We start from the raw sequence: 20,650 nt of genomic DNA on the forward strand, positions 1-20,650 counted from the left end.
GGATAAGGGCCTGCTGTCTCTGCTTCGCTTTCATCTGCCTGGATTTGCCTAGCACACGGTGGTTATGATGATTTCGTTTCAGTGCTGCTCTGAACAACTGGTTCAGGAACTGCATCGGACCGATCGAACGAATACAAAGGCAACAATGGTAACAACAAACCAACAGGTTCAGTTTTACATGCTGCTCGACCTCACGTCGGTCTCAATCTCATCGTCGTCAAACAAGGTCTTGGACACCGTCCCGGGCGCGGCGGCGGCGGTCCGAGCGCGGCGGCCCTCGTTCCCTCGCTGCCATCGGACCCCATCGTACGCGAGGAGGACGGCGGCGGCGGCGGGCGCCGGCGGACCGGCGTGCGTCGAGCCATCCGAATCAAGGACCCTTTTCAAAATGTGTGATCTGAACCTTTGCAAAAGCACCCCCAATCGGATCGCGATCCAAACCAGGGGGCTTTTCAAAAATATCGGATCCGGCCTTTACAAAAAGATCCCTAGATCGGATCGCGATCAATAATCGCGATCCAAACCAGAGGCTCTATGAAAATAGTTTATCCAACATTTTACAAAAATAACCCCGACACCCTTCCGCCGCCGCCGTCCTCTGATTGCTCCGCGCCGCCGTGCGTCCCGAGCGGTCCACCGTCGAGATTCAATCGCTTTCGCCTAGCCGTTCCTCTGGCTCCTCGCGCATGCCGCGGCGGAGTGTGGGGACGACTCGCTGGATTCGCCCATGGCCGTGGTTGGAGATACCTCGACGGCTCGAGTGAGGGACGGTGCCGGACTCCTGCCGCGAGGCGGTAGACCATGTTGCGATGGTGAGGCACCAGCCCTCCCTCATCAGGTCGACCCGTTACCTTCGATAAGCCACCGTCGGCGCTTCCCCCGCGGCCGCGCTCCTCCCATCCGCCACCCCGTGGAACCATCTTCTCCCTCTGCTCCTCCCTCCGCTCGTCCCAACGCTCGCCGCTCGTAGAAAGAGTAGCCGCGCGCGACGACGGAGACGACCGACGACATCCTGCGCAGCTCCCCTGCGCACCTAAGCAACTTCCCACGCCGCAGAGCACGGCGGCCAGTGCCCCAGCAGCCGGAGCGGCCATCGACATGGACACCCAATAGTAATGTGCCCCCGTATAGTGAATTTCCTCGAGAAATATCTTTCGATTTCTCCAACTTCTGCAAGAGTCTCTATCAGGATTCCAGATGGTAGAACAGTACAAGCGTACAAGTTAACAGCAACTTTGTCCGTGTTGCCGTGACCACTCCTGCGGTCTGCTTCGCTCGAGACTCGACAACACCCACGAAAACTCCCGCGAAGCCGTCCACGTTCATCCCAAGGAGGCACGGATCCCAAGCAAATCCGGACACACCACGGAGCCGCCTCATCGTCCTCGTCACCGCTCTCACGGCCGCTCGCTGTCTCGCTCACGCACCCCACACCGGAGGAGCGCCGAGCCCTGATGGCGAGCTACTTCCAGGACGCGCGCCTCCCGCAGCAGCGCGTCGTCGAGGGCGTCGCCTTCCCGGCGGTGCTCGTCCCGAGCGCCCCGGCGTCCGTCGCCACCGGCGGCGTCGACGAGTTCCTGGCGGCCGTGCGGTCCGAGCGGGCGTCCCGGCTGGAGCCGCTGGTGAGGGACGCGGGGGCACTGCTGCTGCGGGGGTTCCCCGCGCGGACGGCGGCGGACTTCGACCGCGCCGTCGACGCCTTCGGGTACGAGGAGCTGCCGTACGTCGGCGGCGCCGCGCCGCGGACCAACGTGGTGGGGCGGGTGTTCACCGCCAACGAGTCGCCGCCCGACCAGAAGATCCCCTTCCACCACGAGATGGCCCAGGTGAGCGTCAGCCTCCGGGCCCAAGTTCATCGCAAGGATCCCTCTTCTGCACAACCACAAGCAGCTGAATAACTGAAATTGAGGAGGCAACACAAACGACCGATTCTATATCATAATCGTACAACATTTGGATATGCTTTGCTTGAAAGTTAGTACTCCTCTTTGATAAAAAAAAAGCTTAGCAATTTTAAATGAAAGTAGATGTTAACAGTCATGGGCGATTTTCTACTAACTGGAGATTTACTTAATGTAGATGCAGTAGGGGAATGTAATTTGACTAGTATTTTAATAGTTGAAATCCTCTAACCATTTAATTAAGGGAGATCAGTCATCTGTCGGCGCTGAGCAATAAACAAATTTTTATTTAGTACTTGCCTTGCTAAAACTTAATGTTTGACAGTACCGAGCTACACTAAAAGTATAGAGTGTTTTTTATACCATTGTAGAATCAATCAGTAAATTTTACTGGGTGCAAAATCCATTTTGAACACATAATCTCATTTGGAGCTGTTTTCCTGCGTAGCACTTATGGTCAATAACCATTTGTTTTTAGGTTCCAACATTTCCATCAAAGCTGTTCTTCTTTTGTGAAGTTGAACCGAAGAGTGGTGGAGAAACACCAATAGTTTTGAGCCATCATATCTACAAGAGGATGAAGGAAAAATTCCCCGAATTTGTGGAGAAATTGGAGAAGGATGGACTGATATATACAAGGGTCTTGGGAGAGGGTGACGACCCATCTTCTCCAATTGGTCGTGGATGGCAGTCAACATTTCTCACTAAAGATAAAGCCGTCGCTGAGGAGAGGTAACTTCATTGCAGATTTGCAATTATGAAATTACCATAATTTTGTCATGAGTTCGCAACATTTAACATTTGCAAAAAAAAGAATGCCATTTCTTCAGTCCAAACACTGATTTTTCTAGTGGACTTCCGTTGCACCAACTGGAATTGGATTTCAGTGGAACTGCTGCTCTTAGCTGGAAATTTGACCCAACCATTCTTCACAGGGCTGCCAAGCTTGGCATGAAGCTGGAATGGACCGACGACGGCGTCAAAACCGTAATGGGCCCGATACCGGCGGTGAAGTGGGACGAGAGCCGGGGCAGGAAGATCTGGTTCAACAGCATGGTGGCCGCCCACACCGGGTGGAAGGACGCCCGGAACGACCCCGTGAAGGCCGTGACCTTCGGCGACGGCTCGCCCCTGCCCGCCGACGTGATCGCCGAGTGCGGCAGGATCCTGGAGGAGGAGTGCGCCGCCGTCCCGTGGCAGCACGGCGACATCCTCCTCATCGACAACTGGGCCGTCCTGCACTCCCGGCGGTCGTTCGAGCCCCCGCGGCGCATCCTTGCCTCGCTCTGTAAATGAAATGATCTGTAGACGCGCCATGAATGAACCTGAAGGTGAAGCGTAGGCCTGCGGTGTGGATGTGGATGTGTGTCGATGTGCGGGCGCTCTGAACTGGGAATAATTTCTGACGCTGGGAAGAGGAGGCTTTGTAATGACGAAAGGGAAAGTGCACGTGTGCCTGTAGCTCTGGCTTGGTTCACTGCTTGAATGTTGATTGATCACTGCCTGAATGTTGGTGGCGCATGGGTGAATTGTGATCATTGTCTAGCTGCCTTCATGATCTAGAAGGATTCGTTTTATTCTGCACGGCGGACCAAGATGAAGGAAGAAGTATACTCAGAGCGGGCCCATCTCGTTTTCGTTATACACCCAAGCCCATAGGCCAGTTTACACATAGTGGGCCGGAACTTGATTTAGGCCCGGTTCACTTAACGTGTCAGTGTGTGTGTCCCCTGTCCGACAAACATGCTTTCCCCTACCTTTGTTTCCTTTAGAAAAACAAACATTCGCAAAAAAAAAAAAAGCTTTGTACTATCTAGCAATATCCTCCTCCTCCACACCACAGGTATCCACCCAATGATGATCCGCGGAGGGGAATACCAGGCACCAGCACAAGGTGATAAGCTTGCATGTCGGCACTGGATTAGCCCGCACAAACGACAATGATCAGCCGCGAAGAAGGAGAGCGTTAGTTAGCATCTAGCTTTCACCAGACGGCGCGGCGAACCGACCTATCCATCCAAAAGCCGAGCGATGATGGGATGCGGATGCCCACTCCCCTCCGCTCATGCCCAGGACGACCTCCAGATAGGAAAGGGGAGAAACGGAGCAGGTGCGGCCGTCACGCGCCGCGAATCTTCCATCCTCCGCCCGGTGATCTGGGTCGCGCCGGCGCGGGCTCTGCTTTCTCCCCGTCCCGAAAGCGAAAGCGCCTGGGAGAAAAGGGAAAAGGACTCGTTGCCCCGCGCTGCGGCGGCGTCGCTGATCTGAGGTTCTGAACATGAGACCTGCCGCTTTGCGAGGGCGCTACTGGTGCTGTCTGCAGCTTCGCCGGAGCAGCGATGTGGTCTCGTATCCTCTTTCTTCTACGAGGCAGCAGCGGAGAATGCTGGCAGTGATGTGCATCATGTGTATATATCGGGACTACATGATGTTCATAATAGTTGGCCGTGAAACCGCGTTGATGAGGATGCTGATTGATCTTCGTGTTTCCCTGGTCCGAATCTACGAGGGAAAGTGCTCTTGGGCATCTAGAAAAGCTGGACGTAATCCCTTGCATTTCCCGACAAGATTAAAAGCGAGACTGGAAAGGTAATCCTTTTCCGGTGGTTAGATGAGTCGTCAAGCATTTCAGGGCCGCTCGAGGCAAGATAACAACCGGAGATGGTAACGGGTACCTGAATTCTGAAACCTGATGGGTTTTTAACCGATGGGTTTTTACTTATATTAGGGTACAGGTTTTTACTACATTAGGGTACATGTTTAGATCAATTTTTAGACCCGTGGGTTCGTTAATGGGCAAGAGGTTCTAACTGTTGGGTTTATAGGCATGGATTTATTCCAATAATATCAAAACCCGTAAACCCGTGGATTTTTTAAAACCCATTGCAATCTAGTACATACTACCATCTTATTGTAAACTTTTAATAAAATTGGTGTTAGTACCATCATTTTATTATGAACTTGTAACAAATTTGATTATAATACCACTATTTTAGTGTGGACTTATAACATTGTTAATACTAGTGCCATTTGAAGTACTAAACTTGTTACATGTAATTTTATTCCCTCCAGTATCTTTATACAATAAATTCTATAACTTGTTGCTTAGATAAATGTATTGTCTCTCTTAGTTATTTAAATCAAAGCATAGTTGATAATGAGAAGAATATATACGTATTGATCATTGACGAGTTTCTATCATGATAAGGGTGCAACCAATGCGTAAAGGAATATCTTCGGTCGCGGATGACCCATGGGCGACCCGTGGCTACCCGTTAACCGATGGGTTTGGGTTTGGCCAAAATTTTATACCCACCATGGCTATTGGTTTTTTAATGGATCTAAATAATTTTCGCGGGCACAGGTTTAGGATAGCAAAACCAGCGAATTTGTGCCCGTTGCCGTCCTAATAACAATAAATTACTAGTACTACTACTAGGTTATTAGGAGCTTAGTATGCTAGTAGTTTTTTTCTTTTTACAGTCTCTGAATGAGAATGACCAGGCAAAACGAATCTCTGCTGAAGATCAGGTATATCGGTTCAGGTTCGCAAGCCAAATCATCAGCATCGGAAATTATCACCCTTTGACGAAGAGGATTTGGTACGGACCAGAACTGCTCGCGCGCCGTCCGTGCAGCTAGTTGGTGCCGGCCTTGTGAGGGGGCACTTGTTGCCTGACAAGCAATCGATCTAGCAGGAAGCTAGCAGCGCATCGGGTTAACTGACATGATGTGTGTTGGTGTCCAATCGACGCCACTGCTCCCAGGGCACGCGAAGCACACACGCAGTGCCGCAGTGGGCAGGGCCCGATCATTCTACCACTCGAAGCCTGTCGCCTCAGAGCAAGGCTTCTTTTTCTCGTGTGCCGTGTTTTCTCTGTCTGCCAGCAAGGAAATTTATGACGTGTCCATGTATTCAGCCTGCTGAGGTGGCTCTACAGTACATTAATACTTGCTCTCAGGGAGGAGTCGCGCGCGCAGGACGTCCTCTCCTCTCCAGGCAACACGACACTCCCTCGCCCCGGCCGTATCTGATGCCGGGGGAGAGGGGTGGAGCCCTTTGCCAAAGAAAGTTTACGGCGGCAAACAGGCGTAGCGCCTCGCGTCCTCTGTAGATCGATCCGTATGAACGGAACCTGGGGCCGCCAGAGAGAGGGATCCGGTAGTGCCGAGCACTGGCGCAGGAACAGTGCAGCTGCTGCGCACGCGCACCATCCCGTGCCCCGGGCCGGCCGATAAGGTCGATGTGGACGGCGCAGCACCGCCACTAGCCCGGCCGCCGGCGACCCGATCGGCCGCGGCCGGGCTAAAGCGAGCAGCGAAATTGCGGCATGTGGTGCATTGCATCTGCGTCGAGTTCGCGTCCGCGCACGCGTCATCTGGAAACGTGCGAGATCTCGGATTCTCTACTGGAAAAACTAAAGCCACGCAACCACGCTGCAGACGTGCAGTTGCCACAGGTTCAACGAGCGTGCGAGCAGCTGGTCCCTTCGGTGCTCACCAACCGTCTCTTGTGGTGCCCTGGGTTGGCAGCACGTCTGGGCTGGTGATCGAGCCAAGATGAAGATAACGATAACTCCACGGGGAAAAGTTTCCATGCTGCATGCCGTGTGTGTGTGTCAACAGCTTCCTACCAGTTCCGCACCGCGAGAAGCTTCGCAGCACTCAAATTTCGCGGCAACCTTGATTTTCTTTAATAAGAAAAACGAAGCCGTAACAATAATGCAATGCAATGCAGTGAGCCAACGACCAGCACTGCACAGTGAGGTGGTGATCGGTGGATTGTTCGAAAAAAGAGTGACCAATCATTTGCGTAAGGTGTAACGCTCTGTGGTGTGCATGTACATCGTAACGAAAAGCGAGGGAGCGAAGCTTTTGCGTGCTCTCTTTACCAAGCCGACGGAGCGGAGTGCCCGGACCCGGACGACCGGCTGCCTCATCGTCGTGCTAGGGCTAGGACCATCTGTTTCTTCTTCTTCCCGGACATGATGCGCCGCGGCAGCACATGGCTTCAGGGGAAAGGCTTCGCCAAAAGCCGCCATCATGTTCCATGCAGTCAGGCCCCGCCCGGATCGGAGCCCTCTCTCTCTCTCTCTCTCTCTCTCTCTCTCTCTCTCTCTCTCTCTCTCTCAGGCTATGATGATCAATCTCATCTCATCTCTGTCCTGTTAGACGCCAGTGGAAGTTGCCTTCTCGATCAATCGGCTGTGTCCTACAGTCTTCTGCCATGTTTGATGAAACTAATTTTTTGTTAGGGTTATATCGAATGTTTGGATGCTAAATACAGAAATTATATATTAACCATCTGTAAAACTAATTGTATAAGCGCGTGTTAATTCACGAGACGAATCCATCAAGTCTAATTAATCCATCATTAGCACATATTTACTATAGCACAACATGGTAAAATTATGAACTAATTAGGTTTAATAAATTTGTCTCGCGAATTAGCCTCCATTTACATAATTAGTTTTATAATTAAAATATATTTAATACTTTTAATTGTTATCCAAATATCCGATACGACGGGACTAAATTTAGATCCCTTTTGGTTCCGTAGGGCTAAACTTTAGCCCCGTCACGTTAAATAAGAATCTTTTTTGTTTATATAACTTTTTGCACAGATGTGTGCTAATTTGCTAGACGAATCTAATGAACCTAATTATTCCATAATTTGTAATAGTGATGCTACAGTAACCATCCACTAATCATGTCTTAATATATCTTATTAGATTCGTCTCTTAGATTAGCCTAGAAGTTCTGCAAATAGTTTTGTAATTAGATTTTATTTAATACTACTAAATATTAAGATTTCTTTGAATATGATAGAGTTAAATTTTAGCCCTCTAAAACTAAATAGGCTGTCTTGAACTTCCATGTCCAGGCCGCCAAGTGGTCCTTACTGCGATATCTTCTTTGAACGGGTCTTGCTTGATGTGATCGGCATGACCCGTATGAACAAGGTCCAGAGCCGAAAAACAGAGGAGCAGGCCCACCCACCATACACGCACACAGATCACACACAGTGCAGCAAGCCACGAATGATAAGGACTGGCCCATCTAACAGCCCAAGTGCACTTTGTAGGGGGCCCTCTGGACTACCGCCGGATGAAGCAGCAGCAGCCGCCGCCGCCGCCTGATTCTGATATTCCTGTCCAGGGACCGGTCCAAAACTATAATCAGAGTCCATGTGGATGTGGCTCCTCTGCTTCTGCCTTTCTTTCTCTTAGTGATTGGTACGCATGCTGCTCCACGCTTTTGGAAACAGAAATGACTATTTCTCCACAGAAAACTAATACAGCTAACCCTTGTTTGGTGTGGTTGCTACTACGTGATGTTGGTCTGATCCCCTTAATGAGGAAGATAAAGCGGGATAATCTTTTCCATTATCTAAGAAAAAGGAAGGAACTAGGGAAAAAGAATGAAAATAGCATTCTTTCTCAGTGTACTATCTGAAGTTCTAGGTGTAGCTAACAATCTTTTCCCTCCAAATGTGAACTTGTTTCTAAAAAATAGAAACAGAAAGTGTTCAAGCTCTCTTAATTCCAGAAAAAGAAAGTGCTGCTCGTACTTGTGAGACTGAGCTATCAGCGAAAAGAAGGCTGTTTAGGGGTTAAAACTTAAAACCTTACATGCATCAAGTCATTTTTTTTCAAGAACTTTCCTGGGCAATTTAGTTATGAAGAAGAAGCAAGAGTCTTAAGGAACTCACTTGACCTCATACTAAACAGCAGAAAGAACCAAGACTTTTGTGGAACGCCACCAGGTCATGGATCGATGATAGATATTCATTCTCCATTACATCCAACTGAAAAATTCTTCCAAGAAAACAACAAGTCGAGAGAAGTGGTGGAGCTTATATGCTCTTCCATATGGTTTACCTTCGAATCACCATGCAAGGATGTGGTACACGCTGTTTCAAAATCAGACTCTCGAGTGGCTTTCAATTCATGCTTGTCACTTCTTTGGAACACCATGGAAGCACTACTACTAACTTACTTTGCTTTGGCTTTCCAAGTGGCATCTTCCTCCACCGGCTTTTACTTTTCCATTGTATCCATCATGTAACTAGCAACCTTTTCCACCCTCAAAATGTAAAATTTGTTGCTAGGGAAAAAAGTGCCTCTCCCTGAAGACATAGCTTTGAGTCACTGAAAATCAGCCAGTATTCTCTATCAATAAACGACTGGCAACATTCAATTTTGTCTGCTTAAAAAAAAAAGTCAAGGAAGTATGATGGTTTTTGTCATTTTTCCATAAATATAGCTTTAGACATAGCTTTGAGTCAAAGAAAATCAGCAAAGCATTCTCTATCAATACACAACGAGCAATGTTCAATGTTGACCGCTTAAAAGTAATTTAAAAATAGTCAGGGAAATATGATGGATTTTGTAAAAAAATCCATAAATATAGTTTTGTATCCAAACAAAAAATAATGTATTTTCATAGCAAAGCTAATACTTTTTGTTCGAATCAAAACGTCAAGGGTGCTTGTCCCTTCTGTTAAACAAGTTTGAGATGCTACTACTAGGTTATTCTATCCTTCGGCGAGTGGTGTTTTTTCTATACCGTCTTTTAGCTTTTTTTTTCCTCCTCGCTTCTTTGAGGATATGTTTCGCTTCAAAATGTTGCCATCCGGGAATTTGTATGTCCCCAAAAAAATAACAACAGCTTCATCCACACCAATCATTATAGAATAAAGAATCATAACAATTTTCATAACAAGCACGAAATTCCCACGAATATTAACCACACTGATTTTTCGAACAAATAACCACACTGTTTTTTCACACACACAAGACAAATTCTTTGGGCTGTTTTTACTGTATGGAAGCAGGCAAACCAACCAGGCAACCAACCATGACACCACAATGGCCTTTGGAATCGGTTCTTGTTCACATGTAGCTGCAACAGCACAGAAAAGGAATGCCAGCGCCTACTGCTGTTTTGGGTGTAGGGGGGGAATATGATGGTGCTGCATAAGTCGCGACGACGCAGCCTGAGCCGGTAGCCACCCACGGCCCCCGCCCCGTCCGTCCATCGCCGGTCGCCGTCCAGCCATGTGGGCCCCGCGCTGACAGCGACAGGAAGATGGCAACACGTTTCGTCTCCTCGTTGGCTGCTTCGCGGCCGGGGGCGGGACCCGCCGAGCAGCCTCAATGTGTCACACTCTACTGTCCCCTCTGCACTTGGCTGGTGTGCTAGCTACTAGCACAGTACTACTAGACAGGGTCACAGGGAAGCCGCCTTCGCCGGCTCGCCGCCATGGCTGCCGCATGGTTATCTTCAGACTCCAGATCGGTGAAGATAACTCGATTTTCTAGGCTAATTAAGGTCTTCAGTTATCTTCTCCTCTCCACAATACACATAGGTTAATGGAGTACTTGTGAAGCAGAGGACAACTCATCTTTAGGGTAGACATCTCCATGGCTCGCCGGGGGCGCGAATGGATGATACTTGCAAAATCGACGCGTGCTCAATCTATGAACGGAATGTGTTTGACGCTTCGTTTCCTATAGATACTTAGTAAATCAAGAACCCAAGAACACTATCGAAAAAGTCTGTGTCCTAATCCAGCAGAGATATACTACAGGGCATGCTAATCAGACAGCATGGCATCTACATCAGACGTCGCTTCTAAATCATCCAATCCAGTCCGGCCTCGCGGTTTGCCATGGTTTTGATTTTGCAAGGACAGAATCGCAACACTACGTTATGGATTTTTTTAACCAAAAAAAATCTATATCAAGAAATGGAAAGAGCAAATGCAGCCATGGACAAAATGTTGAGCTTATCTTATCCAACTCTACGCTCCCCCCTCCCCTCTCCTCTTTATCCAGCACCGCCATTTTTGTCACACTCACTCACACGCATCTACCGATGATCACACGGGCCGGGGGACCCAGCGGCCACCGAGCTGCCTCATCAGCCACTCGATCAGTCATATTCGCGTTGTTTCGGCGCGTCAAACAGGGCCAGGGCTGGACAAGTCTTTTGTCACCACCACTTGCATTGCACCAACAGCAAGCAAACATTTTTTCTTACTGTTCCTTTTCTCCCTGCTGAAACAGGTCCTTTATTTATGAAGAAAATGGATACAACAGAGTATTTTGCAACCTTTTATTTAGATATGAAGAAGATCCGTTGGTACCCTCCGAAGGATTCATAATGCGAAAGAGCACGGAAGGATAAAGCGATGGATGCCATTGAGCAGCAGATTCGCCCCGCTTTTCCTCCGGTTTATAAGGGCGAGGAGAGCACCGCAACACCATCACACACACTTGGCTCCTGACGCTTGACAGGCAGAGGGGGAGAGACACGATTGATCTCAATTGGTAGGCAGCCGTTGCTTGGCGCCTTGGCGGGGCGGCGGCCACAGATAAGCTAGCTGCTTTGCTTCCTCCTGCTGCCGTTGCTGGGTGCTCTCGTTTCCCTTCCCGGCGTCTGCTCCGCCCTCGGAATCTCGCCCTGCACTTATTCCCTAGCCTATCTCTGCACCCTACCATAGCTTGTAGCTTAGCCCACAGCCGCGCAGGCAGCCAGCGACCGAGCTGCGAGCTATAGAGAGAGAGAGAGAGAGAGAGAGAGAGAGAGAGGTCAGAACAGAGGAGCTCGCCCTCTTTCCGTGCGAGTGTGCGACTGAACCTAGCTCAACTGCAGCTTTGAATGCTCAGGGCCTGAAAGCACTCGAGCCTTGTCCCTTGCTCGCAAACCCTTGCCGCCTTTTGGTCACCTCGGGCGCCGCGCGGAGCAGCACCTGTGCTCTGCCCTGTCCTCCCCCTGTTCACCGCTCTCTTCTCGCTGGCCTGCTAGGCAGGGGGCAGCCTTTCCTCGCCGGTCGCCATCCTCATTTATAAATCCCGCTCCCCTCTGTCTACTGCTCGTCTCTCTCCCTGCTCTGTGCTCTGCTTCTGAGTCGTGTGTGACCCGTGACCGTGAGCTTGTTCTGCGCGCGCTGAGCTAGAGGGAAAGGAAGGCGGCGACCATGGCGTGGCGCGGCCGGCTCGGAGAGGCTGGAGACAGCGGCCTCGAGCTCAGCCTTGGCCTCCCGGCCTACTTCGCCAAGCCCTCCGGTTAGTTTGCCAAAAACTGCTTCTTGTTATCTGTTGCAAATGGCTAGTAGCTCCGGGTTTTGATCTTGACGCCAACTTTTGCTTGGCGGCCTCAGGTCTGGACGCCGGAGAGGAGCCCGGTGATGCTGCTGCTTTTGCTCTCCAAGCTGCCAAAGGGAGCGATGGCTCCAAGACAAGGTTGGTACCGAAGCCGTTGATCTCTGCTTTGTTTCTGAAAAAAAAAATGTCAAATTTTAATGGTCGCGTAATCCGTCGTCAGGACCAGGCCAGCAGCAGCTGCTCCGGTGGTGGGGTGGCCGCCGGTGCGGTCGTTCAGGAGGAACCTCGCGTCCTCCAGGCAGTCGCCCCAGTCGTCGTCCGCTCATCATCAGGACGGCGGGGTCAAGGGCGGCGGCGGCGCCAAGGGAGGCGGCGCCGGGGAGGGCGGGCACAAGGGCGGCCTGTTCGTGAAGATCAACATGGACGGCGTGCCCATCGGGCGAAAGGTGGACCTCAGGGCGTACGGCGGCTACGCCGAGCTCTCCTCCTCCGTCGGCAAGCTCTTCCGCGGCCTGCTCGCCGGTTCGTTCCCCATCGCGCCCCGTTCGTTCCAAGAGCGATGCATGCGGCTATATCTGTGCTCGTCGTCTGATCACGCGAAAAAAAAATCATCTCGATTGCGCAGCTCAGAGGGACCCGGCCGCCACCGCGGTGGGAAGGCGCTGCGGCGAGGAGGCGGAGGAGGCCGCGGAGCCCGTGATCGGCGGCGACTACACGCTGGTGTACGAAGACGAGGAGGGCGACCGGGTGCTGGTCGGCGACGTCCCTTGGGAGTAAGTCGAAATTGAAAAGGATCAATCAACGTGTATCTGTCTGCATCAGTCACGGTGTCGATTTCATCGAATTCTCACGTGCCTATCTCCGCCGCAGGATGTTCGTGGCCACCGCGAAGAGGCTGCGCGTGCTCAAGAGCTCCGACCTGCCGGCCTCGTCGGTGAGTCCCAACTCCCAAGTGGTGGAATTTCCGGTCCCCCACAGGTTCCTGCTTTCAGGTTCATCCACTGACTGAATGAATCGACACGCGTGGTGTCCTCTTCTGTTGCAGCTGAGAGCAGGCGGGGGCAGGAAGAGGGCTGCAGCCGACTGCTGAGCCATCCAAGCTCTGTTCTGTTCTGTTCCACGCATCACCAGCTTGTAGAAAAGGTCCCAAGTGGAGCACTGGCCTGAGACTGGCCTTTTTATGTCTTTCTGTGTTGCTGCTAATAGTAGTGCAGTGGTACCACCGTACCAGTATATGGGAGGGAACAAGACATGACGGTGTTTAGGGTCATGTAATGCAGTAGTATTAGGTGTTCATAAGTCAATGGTCTTTCTTGCCTGCTTTTGAGGCCATCTCGGTGGTAAAAATTGCGAAATTGTAGCATGAATCTGATCTTAGTGTGTTCTCGTGAATGATCAAGACAGTGGAGTAAGTTCTGAACTTCTGAGGATTCATAGCTGAAATCTGAACTCGATCGTTTGAGCGGACTGAACATTGGACTGACAATGCTGCTGGCCTGGTTGGAGGCGCAGCACGGCCTTGGCCGGTTACGAAGGCCCAACACTACCCGGCCCAACTAACCTCACGCGGCGAGGGCGGCGGCCCACCGTGCGGGCACGGAGCTCCGCGCGGCCCCTGATCGGACGGCCCTGGCCCATCACGAGTAGGAGGCCCCCGTACCGCTCGCTTCTGTTCTTTCTTCTTCCCCAATCTGTGCTGCCGCCGCCGTCGACCCGAGCTCGAGGCGGTTGCCAGAGTTCGTCGCTTCTTCGCTGCGCGTCTGACCCGAACCCGTTCTCAGGTGCGGTCGCGGCGCACCTATCCGCTTTCACTTCTCGCTCCTGTTTCCTCCTTGCCTGTACGGACGGTTCACTCTCGATCGGCGGCGGGGTAGGGTTCGCCTTGCCCCGTGCTTTGATTCTGTGGCCATTGGCGGAACAACGCGGGTGGAGGTGCTCGCTCTCCTCGATTGTTTGGTTCCATTCGCGTACGTGTAAAGTGCGCTTCTTATTTATGCTCTGGCTGCGGATTTGAAGTTTTGAACGGCCCACGAAGTTCAAAACATGCCCCATCAGTATGTGATTTTTTACAGAAAAACGGAACAACAAGCACTAGTAGAATTCTATCTCAGTAGCCCTTTTGCTGGAATTGAAGGCGAAGATAATGCCATAAAGGAAGCCTGACATAAGGTTTACTAAGTGTTTTGGTCGTTGTGCAGGATGGTTGCGTCAATGGATGTCCCTGCCAAGGGCGGGTTCAGCTTTGATCTGTGCCCCAGGAATCGCATGCTGGAGAAGAAGGGCCTCAAGGTTCCCGGTTTCAGAAAGACTGGGACTACAATTGTTGGTTTGGTTTTTGCGGTATGTATGGGATATATATATATCCACTGCTTTCTTGGTATTTTCTGAATAGGATTCAAATTATTTTAAGGGGATATAGTATGGAGAAGTCCTGCTTTTACTAAGTCAGATTCCATAAGCCTTAAAAGTACTGCATAAGTAATGAAGTATCGTTGGTGAGGTTTATCCGTTTATGTAGATCAGCTGTGGGAATTTCCTCCCGCTAGTCAATTTACTTTTATTGGACGTTTAGCTCTGCGATGTGGCAGATTAGTTGATCCTAGACTCCTAGCATCTGCTGTTTATATGCCTGTAGCAGAGTTAAGCTGTTTTAACAAGTCTAGCCTGCATTCCCGTTCAGCATTAGTGATTTTTAGATTTCAAGAGAATAGAGCGCCTTCTGGTTTGAGCAACTTCTATGATTGATAAACTACTCATCCATTGTTTGTTCTTTCCATGGACATTATAGTTTAACCTTTTAGGCACATGTATGGCTGGGATGTTAACCATTATGTTACTTGGATCACTCATCGCTGTACATTCTTTTCTAGGATGGTGTTGTTCTTGGGGCAGACACAAGGGCAACTGAGGGGCCTATAGTTGCTGACAAGAACTGTGAGAAAATTCATTATATGGCACCAAATATCTATTGCTGTGGAGCAGGAACTGCTGCTGATACGGAGGCCGTAACAGGTAGGATTAGTTATACTACACTTGTTTGTTGCATTTTTGTCTATTTCATTGACAAGAAGATAATTACTATACCTTTTCCCTAGACATGGTTAGCTCCCAGCTGGAGCTCCACCGATATGCAACTGGTCGCGTATCAAGAGTTGTAACAACTCTTACACTCTTAAAATCGCACCTTTTTAGGTTATCCTCGCTCTCTCAGTCTCACTCAAAAGTTATGTTAAGTAGTATGAGCACTTTCAGTTTGGAGCTGACATCTAACTTGGTCTGTCATTTTATTGAAGATATCAAGGTCATGTTAGCGCGGCCCTTGTTCTTGGTGGAGTTGATTGTACTGGACCGCATCTACACACAGTGAGTACAATTATTTGTCTGATCCACCACAAAGAAAATTTCAAATATGATATCATTGACTTTGTCATGCACAGGTTTATCCACATGGTTCAACAGACACACTGCCATTTGCCACAATGGGTTCAGGGTCCCTTGCTGCAATGTCAGTTTTTGAATCAAAGTACAAAGAAGGCCTCACGGTAAGTGCCACAGCATTTTAGTTTATGCAGAATGTTTTTTCTTTATATTTCCTTTTTTGTTAAACACTTAACACTATTGTTTGTCTTGAGTGGAACCATTTAGTTGCATGTTTTGTACAAGTCAAACAAGATGATCCATATTCCAACATGTCTCTTCAAAAAATTGAAAACCCTTGTTTTATTTAATTTACTGACTTCAATTATCTCAATTGCCCAGAGGGAAGAGGGAATACAGCTTGTATCAGAAGCAATTTGTGCTGGTATCTTCAATGATTTGGGTAGTGGCAGCAATGTCGATGTTTGTGTAATTACCAAGGTATGGCTATATCTACCAAGAGCTGCGTTCAATTAAAATACACATGCTCTGTAGAGTGTAGACTGTATAGAAAGAAGGGATATGTGAAGGCCCCCTGAAACAAAGGAAGCAGGTGCTTAAAATTTAAGGGTCAATAGTATCGCATAAAATTTTTTGTATAGTTTTGTTTGATCTGTGGTAACTTATATCATGCATGGAACATGATGATGTTCCTTTACTAGAACTGTTTCACAAGCCACAATTTTCTTGTACTGAGTAGCTTCGACCTTTTCTGACCAGTGTTGTAATGATGTTAGCAGGGTAAAACTGAATACTTAAGGAACCACCAGTTGCCAAATCCAAGGACATACGTCAGCTCCAAGGGATACAGCTTTGTCCAGGGACAGACTGGTAAGAACTTGCGTCACTTCTTTTGTGTTTCGTGTAATTAGCATTGCATAAGGCTGTGAAAATTATAACCCATTCTTTTGTTTGTAGAGGTACTGTCGACGAAGATTACTCCCTTGAAAACCAAGGGTGAGGTTACCGTCGGTGATGCCATGGAAGAATGATCATGTATTCATGTATGCTGTAATGGACTTATGGTTATGGTTTGGTTGGCACATTTTTTTTAGAAAGAAAAAAGAAGCTTGGTACATGTGCCAGCGTTAACTGTTGTCCGGAATCCGTGCTTATTACTAGCTTTTACATGGGCGTGTTTGTGGAACTTTGATAAAGATGAGAAAAAAAAGGTGGACGTCACCTTGTTCAGCAATTTTACAGTCTATGGCTGGCTCATGCATAAATGAAATGATTAAAAGTTCATAAGTTGCGAGATTTCATGATTAGGAGACCTCTGCAACTATGCTGTTATTGGAACTATGCATAGTCACTTCGTCAAGCTTCGTTTCGGTTACAGATTGCTTCCAGCTCAGCATTGTGAACTGCACATGCTGGACTGTTAAGATGTGGGGAAGAAATTCGAGCTACTAGCTAGTTAATCTTCCCTACATGTATGGCCAACACTTTTGCCAGCTATTACTATATCATTCAACATTTCTGTACTGAGACTGCGAAGCTGCAATCAGGGCAGCACCTATTCCTGAACCATCATCTGCGTGCTTGACGGACACTGACTTGGACGCCTCCTCTCCCAGCAACTCGCCCAGTGTGCTCTCCAAGCATTCGCGGAATTTTGTGTAGTGCTCGAACAATCCTCCGTCAATGGCGATGACTGATCGTTGCTCTTGGGCATTGCAATCTCTCCCGAGCTTTTTGAGGATCCCTGCAAGCCCTGCAGCAGCCAGCCGGGCTGCCCTTCTTGCCACGATGTCACAGATTTCTACAACCAATTTTCGAGTCTCCAAGGATGTGCCTGTTATCTGTAAATACACACAGATTGCATCACATACTTATACCAGGCTCAGGTATAAATTGTGGTGCAATGATCACCAGATCAACATACCTCTAGGTTTTCTAGTTTTTCAGCCACAATCTTCAGATCAGGTGTTTCATCATGGTGCATTGCAGAAATATGTGGAGTCCTGTAAACCACATAAACCAATATCTATCAGTATAAGTCAAGGTTGAATTGAATTTGACAGTCTGTTCAATTAGAGCATCAAATTTGCTGAAGTACCAATGGAAACATGCATTCAGATCAATGTTTCACATCGTTCATTTCTGATTATAGCATCAGCATTAACTCCAGGGAAGACAAGCAGACAACAACATACCGCAAGAGGAAATGGGTTTTGAGCTTAGCGTGATCAATATTGCCGAAAAGTGAGGAGTCCAATGATATTTTAAGGAGCACCCTCCTTACAATTTCACCTAAATACATTCCTGACATTAACTTCTCGTAGATCTGAAAGAAATGGAAAGCAAGACAGCTACATGAGAAAAAACAGTATGGAAAAAACAGACAATCTTCTACACGAATACTTGCCTGCTCTCCTGGATTCAGGCTCTCCTCATCTAATTCTTGATCATATTCAGTGACAGGAAGATGGGATGAACAGAAGTTACCCCATTCCATGTTGATGACCTGAAACAAAGGAAAAGGCATTAAAGTTGTGTACAAATTCATTTTTTTATAAAAAAAGTAGCACGGTCCAACTAATATTTGTTCTCTGGGTACTAATAGAATAGTGCAAAGAATAGCCTCAAACCTTACCATATCCCCTGAATTGGGCAACTCGCCTTCCCACTTTGGAATGGTGTTTGCCTTCTCAACATATGCTGCATTTGTGCCAGTTCCAAATATGACACCAGCGACAACATCTTTATCATAGTATCTTGCTCCAGCCAGAGTTCCAACAGCATCATTAATCTGCTTCATCAAAAGATCTGTTGAAAACACAAGTTGTTTGATTTTATTGAAGGGGCTCCAATATAGAAAATCTATTGATACTCACCAGTGCAGCTACATGCATATCCAGACCTTGCTTCTCCATAGCCGTTTGCAATTCAGCCACTACGTCTTCACCTACCTGATTTCAGAGAAATTAATGTAATGGAAGGTTTCTCAATAAACAATCAAGTTCATAACTTACACTGCATATAGTTGATCTGCATAGTTACTAAAGTAGCTTGAGAAAAGACAAAATCATTACAATAATAAGGGAGCAGCAATACAGGATCTTTGAAGTGCTTCAATTGACATAATTTTTACATTGAACAAAGACAAGTTGGGCTTATGGGCACATGAAGACTTACAGCATCATCAATGGAAAATGCCTTTGTCCACTTGACAAGGGTACCCGAAGCAACTGAACGTTGCTTCACTGGGAATGAAAATGTGAAGCCTAGTTCTCGCTTCTTTCCATTTGATATTTTAGCACACTTCTCTTCATGAGCAACAAACTTGGCCAGTTCAGAAGCAATGAAACCAAAAAGCTCCTGAGATATTGAAAATGCATAATGTCAGATCCAAATCAGCCGCAGTAAGTGAAATATGAACATCTATACTTACCGAGGAGCTCCCTGACATCAACTCTGGAGGAATACTAACTTCTCTGGACTCACGGTTAACGACATGCTTCTCATTCCCACCCAACTGCACCCTCAAGACGCGGAAGTTTGTTCCTCCTAGGTCCAATCCATAGAACGATCCTTCCTCTCCCCTAAATTCAGCAGTATAAAAGTAAGCAATTGTAATGGTGCGCAAGACAAGGATAAATTTGCCTCGAAATCTGCAATCTTCATCAACCACCCTTAGATTATACTATCTCCGTCCCAAATTACGATTCGTTTTATCTTTTCTAGATATATATATTTTCATGCATCCAGATGTACATTTTGTTTAAAAATAAAAAGAATTGTAATTTGGAAGGAGGGAGTACTATCTGCCAGCCACCTTGAATCTAGACAAAACACTGTACAATTGAGTACTAAATCTTCCATGCTACAGAAACAGGAGCGCAGTCAATTGAGCATGGGATGGCAATTTTCTTTCTAGTCATATTAAATTGCCACCAACAGAATCAGATAAATAACAGCTTGGTACTTCGTTCTTGATAACAGTGTTGATTAACAGTGTTGATGAGCATGCAAGAATCGTATCAGGTGGTCGTAGAAACATTTTACTATTCAGCTGTTGCTAAAACCAAAAAAGTAACAGAACACTTAAGCTTCCTCTGATCAGACAAGCAAACAGAGACACTGACCCTGTGGGGAGCTTGTCAACGTAGGAGAGAAGCATCTTGACCCTGCTCCCGCCTTCCTTCTCCAGTCCCGCGCCCATCTCGTGGGCCATCGCCGACGCCACCTCGCGCAGCAGCGCCGGCGGCGTCTCACACTTCTCTCGGAGGTCCGCCACCACCTGCTCCGCCATTGCCACCGCCTCGGCTGCCGTCATGACCCCAACTCCCAACTCGCCAATCTAGAATCGTGGATCCGGGGACTCGAACCGGGAGGAGACACGAAGGCAACAAAAGGCGGGATTTTTATACTCAAGAACCCAAGGAAAATGCTCAGGAAAGCGGGGAGAAATGGCAGGGCGTCGAAGAGCTCGGAACAGCTCGATCAGGGGAGAAGGGGAAAAGAAAAGCTGCCCGCAGTAAGCGGAAAGTCAGGAACCTTGGGATTCTTCGGGGGGCAGAATATGGCATCCTCGGTTTTGGAACGGCAACTGATCGATCCTCATGAAAAGACGGGCGAGGCACGTGAAATTTGGCAATCTCTCGGCGACTGATTGCTCAACTGGATGGGAAAAGGGCAGGGCGGCGCCTCGTGCGCTCCTGCGTGGTTGCGGCGTTGTTGTCTTGCTACCTTCTCGGGACCTGCAGAGCGAGATGCGCGGGGGCGGATCACGCTAGCGCGCTCCGGGAATAGATTCCATCCAGGGGGCGGAACGGCCGGATTGGGTCGGGGATCACATGGAGTGGAGGTTCCTGCGTCAGGTTGCCGTGGAGGTGAAAGGAGAAATTGGCCGGGAGCCCGGGATGGGAAGGGTCGCCCTCACCCGCGGACGGCGGCCGGTGGCCCCCCGGGTTGGGGCGAGTGGAAGCGTCTGCGTGAGCTGTGATCTTGGGAGGGAGAGGGTTTGTGGGAGACGTGCTGGAGTTCTTCTAGTCTTCCTGATGAGTGTGTGTTGATGCTGCGCCTTGCCTTGAGGCATTTGTGGGCAGTTTCATCAGAGGGAGGGAGAGGCAATTTTTTGGGCTGGTGCAACGTGGACAGAGGTGAGGACATCTGGCATGCGAACTTTGGCCCGCGTGTCCCACTCGGAGGAAGCAGGGAGGACTGGAGGAGCGATGCGTCGTGTACGCTCCGATTGCCAACGACCGTCTACGTACA

General features: G+C 48.7%; 4 protein-coding genes across 6 annotated transcripts; 3 read left to right on the top strand and 1 right to left on the bottom strand.

Annotated features, from left to right (window-relative positions):
* The first annotated feature begins 1,267 nt into the window (after positions 1-1,267).
* Positions 1,268-3,430, top strand: LOC112895186 (clavaminate synthase-like protein At3g21360). Its single transcript, XM_025963106.1, has 3 exons — positions 1,268-1,826; positions 2,380-2,633; positions 2,837-3,430. Exons 1-3 carry the CDS (start codon positions 1,455-1,457, stop codon positions 3,195-3,197), a joined length of 987 nt encoding a protein of 328 aa, XP_025818891.1. The 5' UTR covers positions 1,268-1,454; the 3' UTR covers positions 3,198-3,430.
* A 7,652-nt stretch (positions 3,431-11,082) lies between these two features.
* Positions 11,083-13,433, top strand: LOC112892324 (auxin-responsive protein IAA2-like). Its single transcript, XM_025959493.1, has 6 exons — positions 11,083-11,974; positions 12,070-12,151; positions 12,234-12,535; positions 12,639-12,786; positions 12,884-12,947; positions 13,059-13,433. The coding sequence occupies exons 1-6, from the start codon at positions 11,887-11,889 to the stop codon at positions 13,101-13,103; spliced, it is 729 nt and encodes a 242-aa protein (XP_025815278.1). The 5' UTR covers positions 11,083-11,886; the 3' UTR covers positions 13,104-13,433.
* A 212-nt stretch (positions 13,434-13,645) lies between these two features.
* On the top strand, positions 13,646-16,516 carry LOC112892323 (proteasome subunit beta type-7-A-like). Of its 3 annotated transcripts, none has more exons than XM_025959489.1 (9): positions 13,646-13,794; positions 14,212-14,353; positions 14,884-15,025; positions 15,109-15,205; positions 15,307-15,376; positions 15,451-15,555; positions 15,773-15,871; positions 16,168-16,261; positions 16,349-16,516. In XM_025959489.1, the coding sequence occupies exons 2-9, from the start codon at positions 14,213-14,215 to the stop codon at positions 16,420-16,422; spliced, it is 822 nt and encodes a 273-aa protein (XP_025815274.1). In that variant the 5' UTR covers positions 13,646-13,794; position 14,212; the 3' UTR covers positions 16,423-16,516. The 3 variants fall into 3 exon arrangements, with proteins under 3 accessions (XP_025815274.1, XP_025815277.1, XP_025815276.1); XM_025959492.1 differs by having other exon boundaries at positions 13,647-13,794; positions 16,171-16,261; XM_025959491.1 differs by lacking the exon at positions 13,646-13,794 and adding an exon at positions 13,803-13,945.
* Positions 16,517-16,671: 155 nt separating this feature from the next.
* On the bottom strand, positions 16,672-20,449 carry LOC112892322 (hexokinase-8-like). Its single transcript, XM_025959488.1, has 9 exons — positions 19,519-20,449; positions 18,825-18,975; positions 18,569-18,751; positions 18,268-18,342; positions 18,027-18,182; positions 17,799-17,897; positions 17,587-17,717; positions 17,316-17,394; positions 16,672-17,232 (listed from the first exon to the last, which is right to left on the bottom strand). The coding sequence occupies exons 1-9, from the start codon at positions 19,707-19,709 to the stop codon at positions 16,897-16,899; spliced, it is 1,401 nt and encodes a 466-aa protein (XP_025815273.1). The 5' UTR covers positions 19,710-20,449; the 3' UTR covers positions 16,672-16,896.
* Between the last annotated feature and the right edge of the window lie 201 nt (positions 20,450-20,650).

This window comes from Panicum hallii, chromosome 5, assembly GCF_002211085.1.
Source record: "Panicum hallii strain FIL2 chromosome 5, PHallii_v3.1, whole genome shotgun sequence".
NCBI classification, from domain to species: Eukaryota; Viridiplantae; Streptophyta; class Magnoliopsida; order Poales; family Poaceae; genus Panicum; species Panicum hallii.

What these genes read in the sequence shown, in the direction of transcription:
- LOC112895186 (XM_025963106.1), top strand. Translation starts at nt 1,455, where the DNA reads ATGGCGAGCTACTTCCAGGACGCGCGCCTCCCGCAGCAGCGCGTCGTC. An exon ending in TCCACCACGAGATGGCCCAG is followed by an intron (nt 1,827 to 2,379) that starts GTGAGCGTCAGC and finishes ATTTGTTTTTAG; the next exon opens with GTTCCAACATTTCCATCAAA. An exon ending in AAAGCCGTCGCTGAGGAGAG is followed by an intron (nt 2,634 to 2,836) that starts GTAACTTCATTG and finishes CATTCTTCACAG; the next exon opens with GGCTGCCAAGCTTGGCATGA.
- LOC112892323 (XM_025959489.1), top strand. Translation starts at nt 14,213, where the DNA reads ATGGTTGCGTCAATGGATGTCCCTGCCAAGGGCGGGTTCAGCTTTGAT. An exon ending in TGATACGGAGGCCGTAACAG is followed by an intron (nt 15,026 to 15,108) that starts GTAGGATTAGTT and finishes CCTTTTCCCTAG; the next exon opens with ACATGGTTAGCTCCCAGCTG. An exon ending in AGTACAAAGAAGGCCTCACG is followed by an intron (nt 15,556 to 15,772) that starts GTAAGTGCCACA and finishes TCAATTGCCCAG; the next exon opens with AGGGAAGAGGGAATACAGCT.
- LOC112892324 (XM_025959493.1), top strand. Translation starts at nt 11,887, where the DNA reads ATGGCGTGGCGCGGCCGGCTCGGAGAGGCTGGAGACAGCGGCCTCGAG. An exon ending in CTTCCGCGGCCTGCTCGCCG is followed by an intron (nt 12,536 to 12,638) that starts GTTCGTTCCCCA and finishes TCGATTGCGCAG; the next exon opens with CTCAGAGGGACCCGGCCGCC. An exon ending in GTCGGCGACGTCCCTTGGGA is followed by an intron (nt 12,787 to 12,883) that starts GTAAGTCGAAAT and finishes TCTCCGCCGCAG; the next exon opens with GATGTTCGTGGCCACCGCGA.
- LOC112892322 (XM_025959488.1), bottom strand. Translation starts at nt 19,709, where the DNA reads ATGACGGCAGCCGAGGCGGTGGCAATGGCGGAGCAGGTGGTGGCGGAC. An exon ending in GCCTGAATCCAGGAGAGCAG is followed by an intron (nt 17,718 to 17,798) that starts GCAAGTATTCGT and finishes CATTTCTTTCAG; the next exon opens with ATCTACGAGAAGTTAATGTC. An exon ending in AAAAACTAGAAAACCTAGAG is followed by an intron (nt 17,233 to 17,315) that starts GTATGTTGATCT and finishes GTGTATTTACAG; the next exon opens with ATAACAGGCACATCCTTGGA.